General features: G+C 37.4%; 1 protein-coding gene across 1 annotated transcript; it reads right to left on the bottom strand.

Moving 5' to 3' along the window:
* Nucleotides 1–6,990: 6,990 nt before the first annotated feature.
* LOC309481964 (trace amine-associated receptor 13c-like) lies at nucleotides 6,991–8,034 on the bottom strand (the record flags this gene model as incomplete). Its single annotated transcript, XM_082147086.1, has 1 exon — nucleotides 6,991–8,034. Exon 1 carries the CDS (start codon nucleotides 7,993–7,995, stop codon nucleotides 6,991–6,993), a length of 1,005 nt encoding a protein of 334 aa, XP_082003212.1. The 5' UTR covers nucleotides 7,996–8,034.
* Nucleotides 8,035–8,246: the final 212 nt, after the last annotated feature.

The following is an 8,246-nucleotide window of genomic DNA, read 5'->3' as shown; positions in this document are numbered from 1 at the left end:
GTATGATTATGACAATGAGTAGGTCCTGACACGTGTTGTCTAACTCCAATAGAGTTCAGAATGTCTTTAAATGCCAATCCCAATGCATCTTTTTCGTTATCTTTTTCGTAAGATAGTACTTTATCTGCAGCCAATACTAACTCTGATAGAAAATCAGCTAATTCTTTGATAAAGTCTGTATGGTGCCCTGGTGGCCTGTATACAGTAGCCAGCACAAATGTTAAATGTGATTTATCATTTACACTAGATAGTGTTACATTTAGCAACAACACTTCAAAATAAGGTTCGAGGTTCATGTTTATAACAGTACTCTTGCGGGGTGGACTCATTTAAAGTAATATAATTGTCTGGTTTTAGCCAGGTTTCTGTCAAACACAGCACATCTAGATTATAGTCTGTAATTATATCATTAACAATAAGTGCTTTTGAAGTAAGGGATCGAATATTCAGCAACCCAAGCTTTATCATTTGTTCATCCGTATTATATCTGTTTTTTATTTGTTGAACATCAATTCAATTTTTACCTTTGAATGGGTTTAGGAGTTTTTTGTATGTCCTAATTCGGGGAACAGACACAGTCTCTATATGATGATATCTAGGTGAAACATGCTCTATGTGATGGGATTTATCTGACCTTGGTGACGCGAGGCCGCTAGCAGACGGTTGGTTTAGCCAGTCTGTCTGCTTCCTGACCTGAGCCCCAGATTGTCATGTTTGAGCTCTAAGACTATGTGCCATATTACTAGAGAGAAGAACAGCACCATCCCAGGAGGGATGAATACCATCTCTTTTCAACAGGTCAGGTCTGCCCCAAAAACTTTTCCAATTGTCTATGAATTCTATATTATTTTGCGGACACCATCTCGACAGCCAGACATTGAGTGAACACAATCTGCTAACTATCTCATCACTCCTGCGAACAGAAAGGGGGCCAGAGCAAATTACAGTGCCTGACATCGTACTTGCAAGTTCACACACCTCTTTAATGTACATTTTTGTGATCTCTGACTGGCGGAGTCTAACATCATTAGTGCCGACGTGAATAATAATCTTAGAGAATTTACGATTTGCATTAGCCAGCACTTTTAAATTTGCTCTGATGTCAGGCGCTCTGGCTCCCGGCAAATATGTGACTATGGTGGCTGGTGTCTCTATTTTCACGTTCCGTGTGATCGAATCACCAATTACTAGGGCACAATCAACAGAATTCTCAGTGGGTGTTTCACTGAGTGGGGAGAATCTGTTTGATGTTGTAATCGGAACGGAAGAGCAGTGTTTTGTCCCGCGACTATAGCGTCTCGCCGTCACCCAGTTGCCCTGCTGCACGGGCTCTACTACAGCCGGAACCGAACAATGTAAAGAGTTCACTAAGCTAGTCGCATCCAAAGCAGTATCTAAAGCCCTTGCACTCTTACAATTAATCTCGATTAAAGTTTGGATGCGTGTCTCTAGTTCTGAAATCTTCTCCGCCAGCCTGACTATCTCCCTGCATTTATCACATGTAAAACCTGTGCTGGCAGAGAAGGCTATGCTATACATGTTACAGTGTAACAGTTCTAGGTTGAATTCTGTTAATAGTGCTTTTTCCGCCACACTAGGGGGCGATATCCTCAGTTCTGAGGGGGGAGGATGCGGATATAAGCAGAGAAGAAGTGAAGTTATGGAGGGGAAACAAACACATGGATGTGAGTTGTAGCTCAAGGTAGTCATCTGTGGTTTGGCGTTTGAGGAGAAATAGGTATTTTCTTTGCTACTAATTTAAGCCTTATGTTGTAATTGAGCACATGCTAAGTAAGTCTTGAGACAAGTTTCTCTATTTTGACTGTTTATGCTAAGTTTGACCGCTTAATGCGCGTGGGAATCATCCATGGATTATTGACTGGGTTTGTCGTCTTTGAACTGCCTTAAACCTGTGGAACTTCTTGTGGATATTAATTGACTGAACTCATCGGGCCATCATTGACTTTGAGAACGCTGGACTTGTGACAAGCTGCGTTGGAAACCCAGGTTTTCTGTCATACAAACGATTTAACTGATATGTAAATATGGTGTGTTTTTGCTTGGAGGGTGAACACATTTGATGTGACTTGGTTGGTACTTAAATATAATCACTGATAAAACTCAACGAAGGGCACCCTACCTCTTTACAATGATTTCGTTCTGTCTTTTGAAGTTTAAGATGGTATGTTATAACATGAGGTTCAGGTGACAATAAGAGGAGAAGATGACATGACTCACCGTGTTTGTTGACTGATACTCACCACAGTTTTTTGATGAACTCATAAAAGGCTAGAGAGAAAAAATAAATAAGAGTGCACGGAAGGCGCGAGTGCACTAGAGAATAAATTAATTAATTAAAGCACATGGAATGCACGCTAACAGGCTAGTGAATTACAAGCGTGTTGTGCTAGTAATAACGATTTAGATTGAAGCTAGCGATGTCAGGTTAATGTGTGATGTTGATTAAGTTATATTTAGCAGTATAAATAACAAAGAATGGTAGTAAATAATGATTAAAACAGAAAGATACAAAGCTTACAGACGCAAACCAATGCAAAGCAGCAGCAGCAGGGCAGACAGGAGCAATGTGCAGGAAGGGCTAAGACAATTGACAGATGAGTCCTTTTATTCTAGGTTAACAGCTCCCATCGCGGGCGGGTATAGATATATACAATAGATGTCGCCTTGGCTACGGTTTCGCATTAGCCAAGGCGACATCTAGTGTATATATCTATAACCGCCCGCGCTCTCAGATCACTTGGACGTGGCTGAGTTCAAGAGGTAAAAACGATATAAAAACTGTTCGTTTTCTCACACAAACCGCTCGTTTCGTGTCTTAGGCCATCAATGTGTACTTACGATGGGGAATTGTTTAATTTGGACGACGGGGAATTGTTTTAATTTGGACTCTGTGCATGCTGTTTGAGACAAGTGACCATCGACCTGCATTATATGACTGACAGAGAAGAACGGTTTGACCTAAAAATATCAAAATTGAAACTACTGCGGAAAAAAAGACACCTACATCTTGGATGCCCTTGAGGTAAGCTAAAACATACCAAAATTTTATTTCAAAGTGAACTATCCCTTTAAGCAAGCATGTAACCACTGACATAATAGACGGAAAAGACCATTTACAGCCAATACAGGCAGTTTACCATGGGAAATATATGGTTTTAAAGCTTTTTAACAGTTATAGCGCCACCTATGGTCCGATCTCCATAAAATTGTTTACTGTGACCTCAAATTGAACCCATACACATGTGTACTGAGTTTGGTGAAGATATCTCATTTACTTCTTGAGTTATAGCCATTTTAGTCAAATAGGCTCCTCCCACAACAATTTACTACATTCTAGTATTATTTACTATGATTCTAGCATGATTTACCATAGTTCACCATGATTTACCATGAAATACTACATTCTAGTATGATTTACCATTGTTTACTGTGATTCTAGCATGGTTTACCATAGTTTACCATGATTTATCATAGTTTACCATGATTTACCCTGTTCTAGCATAGTTTACCATGTTCTAGCATGATTTGCCATGATATACCATGTTCTAGAATGATTTGCCAGGATTCTAGCATGATTTACCTTGATATACCACATTCTAGTATTATTTACTATGATTTACCATGTTTCTAGTGTGATTTACCATGATTTACCACATTACTAGCAATTATGTGAAGTGTCAGTGCAAATGAAGTGATAAACACTGACAAAATCTGATTGTGTTATAATAGTTATTGTTACATAAGTGATTTTTAGAGTCTAAATATGAATGTGAGCACATGTGAAAAGCACATGTGAAAAGACTTCATTAATAAGTAGAATGGCCAGCAGAGGGCAGTAGAAGACCACTTATTGGCTCACTTTCACTTTAAACTTCATGATTTTCACCAGTTTTCTGCACTTAAGAAAACCAGTTTTTCCATGTTAACTCAATAATGCACGCTTACCGCAGTAGCGATCTCGGGACCAGACCTGCGCAGTAGTGAGCATGAAGTAAAGCCGCGAAATCAACGCTCCGCCCTCACTCTCGCAGAACGCACTCAGGGAGAGTGCATTCTGCACACTTTTTGAAAATTGATTGCAGTACGACAAGAGGCTTGTTAAAATAAAGTAAATACAATCTCCTCAGTCCTCCGAAGATCCCGAAAAAAATGTCCGTTGGTGCTTCAGTGACTGCTTTGCTCAGAGAACCTGTCAATCACAGCTGTCAATCATGACGTTACACCACCGCATCACGTAACTAACTAAAAAACAACTTATTTTTGAAACAGACACTTGAACTTACATCAGCGTGATAAAAACGACAGCAAATGAAAGAAACCACCTTTGGAAAAAAGATATTTGAAGTGTATTTAATTGTTTAGTTGGTCTCGTGTCCCATTGAATAACACGGGGAGGCGGGGCTTATGACCTATACTAGGACCAGTCACCGGGGGGCGATCGAGACGTTTTGGCTTCACTTTTCAGGGCTTGTGCGGCATGCTTGATGCTCACACACACACACACACACACACACACACACACACACACACACAAATATGTTTTTAATGTTTTGGGATATGTTATTGAGAAAATATATTTATTGGTCTATAGGAATTCCTTTGTGATCTAATAATATAAAAAAGAAAAGAAAAAAAAAGAAAAAAGATTGCTTTTTAAAGCATTTGTTTGTTTCCCAATACTGAAAACTAATGAAAAGATCATATGTAATACTGCTGCTCCCTCCAGTGGACAGTGGTATTACAGATTCCATCTAACAGTTGAAGTGATTGAATGAATTAATGAATGGGAATTTGGTTTTTCACTTATATCTCGGGAACCAGAAGGCGAAAAATTCTGAAACTCAGAGCATAGATAGTGCTTGAGAAGCCCTGTTGAATGAGACCATCACGGTGTTTTTGGGCGATTGGGGCCGGGAGTTATGACCTTTCAAAGGCATATCTTTTGGGGCTTTTATCTCCTGAATGCCCAGGGCAAATTACACCACATTTGAATCGAAGCTAGCCAAGGACGGGAACTTTCCAATGAGCTCTCACACAAGGTTCGGGGTGGTCTGGGTCGGGAGTTACGGCCGTTCAAAATCGGGGGTCCCGCGGATTGGCGGGGGGCGAAAGAAAGATAGAAAGAGAGATTAGTTGGAAAGAAAGATTAGTTAGAAAGATAGATTAGTTAAAAAGAAAGAACAAAAAATAGATTAGTTGGAATGAAAGAAAGACTGATTAGTTAGAAAGAAAGATATATTAGTAAGAGAGAAATAAAGAAAGGTGGATTAGTTATTTAGAAAGAAAGATGGATTAGTTAAAAAGAAAGAAAGATAGATTAGTTCATTAATTAGAAAGAAAGGTTGGAAAGGAAAAAGGTTAGAAAGAAAGAAAGGTTAGAAAGAAAGATTAGTTAGAAAGAAAGATAGATTAGTTAGTTAGAAAGAAAGATGGATTACTTAGAAAGAAAGAATGAATGAATGAATGGTGGATTAGTTAGTTAGAAAGAAAGAAAGATGGATTAGTTAATAGATCATTAGTTCACCTAATGAAATTTGTCATTATGTCTCACATTATTCTATAGGTTTATCTTTATTCTAAAGTTTTATCTTGAGATTTTTCTATGAATGCTTATTATAGAAATATGCACCATATTCAACATATTAACAGTGCAAAATTTGGTAACACTTTATTTTACAGTGTCCTTGTTATATATCTGAAAAATGTATTTACCATAGTAATATCAGTAAATTATGCATAATTACATGCAACTAACCCTAAACCAAACCTAACCTTAAAGTCCATGTTGTTAATTAATAATCAGTACTTAAATATATAATTACACTGTAACAATGACACTGTAAAATAAAATGTAACCAAAAATTTTGTTGCATGTAATGTGTGTGTGTGTGTGTGTGTGTGTGTGTGTGTGTGTGTGTGTGTGTGTGTGTGTGTGTGTGTGTGTGTGTGTGTGTGTGTGTGTGTGTGTGTAAATGAATGAATACTGTATATACACCACACATGTTGGGTGTCCATATTTTATGGGGACACAGACATAATGATTTTTATATTGTACAAACTATATCCCCTGAACCTAACCTTTCCTCTAAACACAGCCCTCACAGAAAACTTACATTTTCAAAAAAAAAAAAAAAAAAAAAACCCCAACATAATTTAGTATAATTTATAACATGTTTTCTTCATGGGGACCATAAAAAAAAATGTTTTTCCACAAGGACAGACATTTCTGATATTAATATCTTTATGGGGATGTTTAGGTTTATCAGGACACACACACACACAGACTGTGATTTCTAATCCAGGAACCATGTTTGAGAACTTTGAGAGCCTTGGTGGAAGAGTGGGGTAACATCTCACAGCAAGAAAAGGCCAGTCTGCTACAGTCCATGAGGATGATCTGTGGGACTTACAGCAGCTCCTGGCTACACCAGATATGACTGCTTATTTTCATATTGTTCAGGGACTCATTGTTCCATTTCTTTTCCTCAAATGTCTGCGGAACTTGTTTAGTTTATGTTTATGTTTATGTTGTTAAATCTTTTTATGTTCATACCACTATTTATACATTAAGACATTTTCTGGAAAAAAGCAGTTGAAAGTTAGAGGACATCACTTTTTTTCACCGAGTTTAGTTCTGTATGACTGTCCCTTTTTTTCATTATGTTTTTGATAACACAGATGCAACATGACTGATGAAAGTGATTATGCATTTACCATTTATTCCAGTACATTGAGGATTTATGCTGCATGCTCAGTTTATTTAATGAGCTAATTTAATACAATTTATGAACATTGTGTCGATTTATATCAATGTGTGTGGAAAGAAGTTTAACTAATTTTTTTAATTGAACATCAAATGCAGGAAACATACTCTCTAAAATAAACTACATACTAAGATACATGTAGTGTAAATTACAAATATAAATCCTACAAAGATATCCTTTGTGAGTGACAGCTTTACCAGTTTAATTACAATTGATGCTTTGTAAAAATATCGACCAGAGAGGATGATGGTTGACATATTTTCAGAGTTAAGATGTGTTTAACTGTCTTTTTAAACCAGGGATAAAATAAAGCATAGATCAGTGGATTCAGACCTGAATTTGTGTACAAGACCCATGTCAAAACATTTATGGTTGTGGAAGAGTTTACTGATATAGAACAGATATAGTATGGTATAAAGCAAAGCATATAAACTATCACAATGATTCCTAATGTCAGAGCAGCTTTATTCTCAGATTTCCTCCTCAATGAACCTTCCGTTACACATTTACCACCCTTCATCAGAGAGTTTATAACTTTCACTTGCTGATGTGCTACATAGAAAATCCTCAAATATAAAGATATGATAAGGGTACATGGAAGAATAAAAGACACGAACAGATCAGTGACAAACCAGGCAAATCCTATCGTAAGAGAACACTTTCCATAACATGTGTCTGTTCTGAGTGAAGTGTCAAAATATCCATTATTAATTACAAGGATAGTGTTATAAGTTGAAAAACAAGCCCAGCTCAGACAGATGCTCACTAAAGTTTTAGTTGTGGTTATTTTCTGTGGGTACAGTAAAGGGTAACACACAGCCACATAACGATCAACAGCAATTAAAACTAAATTACTGAGAGATCCTGAGAAAACCAATCCAAGGATTATCATAAACAGTTCACAGAAAGTGTCTCCAAAGTACCAACACGTCTCAATCTGCCTAGAGCCCTCTACGGGTAAAAGAACTCCCATAAGCATGTCGGCCACAGCCAGAGAGAGAATAATCAGGTTTGTCGGAGTGTGAAGCTTCTTGAAGTGAGAGATGGAGATGATCACCAGCAGGTTCAGAAACACAGTCCATGCTGACAGCAATGATACAAACACATACATGATATTGTATTCATATTTAGAGCGTTTTCCCTTGATACATGATGAGTTGATGCCAGGAAAGCAGTATTGAGTGTCATGATCCTCTGTCTCATTAGCCATGAGTGAGTCTCCTCCTGTTAGGAGTTTGTTCTGCTCTCTTTCTTGTCATATAATTTATACAGTGTCTGGATCAGACGGACCACCCATCTCCTGCCCACTGATGATGTAACATTCAAATGTTTATTTTTTATTATTATTATTTTTTAATCTTTTCTTTTTTTAACATTAGCTTTGAAATGTAATTAATTTCTAAGTCCAGATTAGAATTCTCTTACACTGGTCAAATGTTTTTGTTTTTGGGTTAAAATGCC

Source organism: Leuciscus leuciscus (genome assembly GCF_965113295.1).
Source record: "Leuciscus leuciscus genome assembly, chromosome: 1".
Taxonomy (NCBI): Eukaryota; Metazoa; Chordata; class Actinopteri; order Cypriniformes; family Leuciscidae; genus Leuciscus; species Leuciscus leuciscus.
Note: the sequence above shows the minus strand (reverse complement) of the source record. Positions and strands in the feature narration are given on the sequence as shown.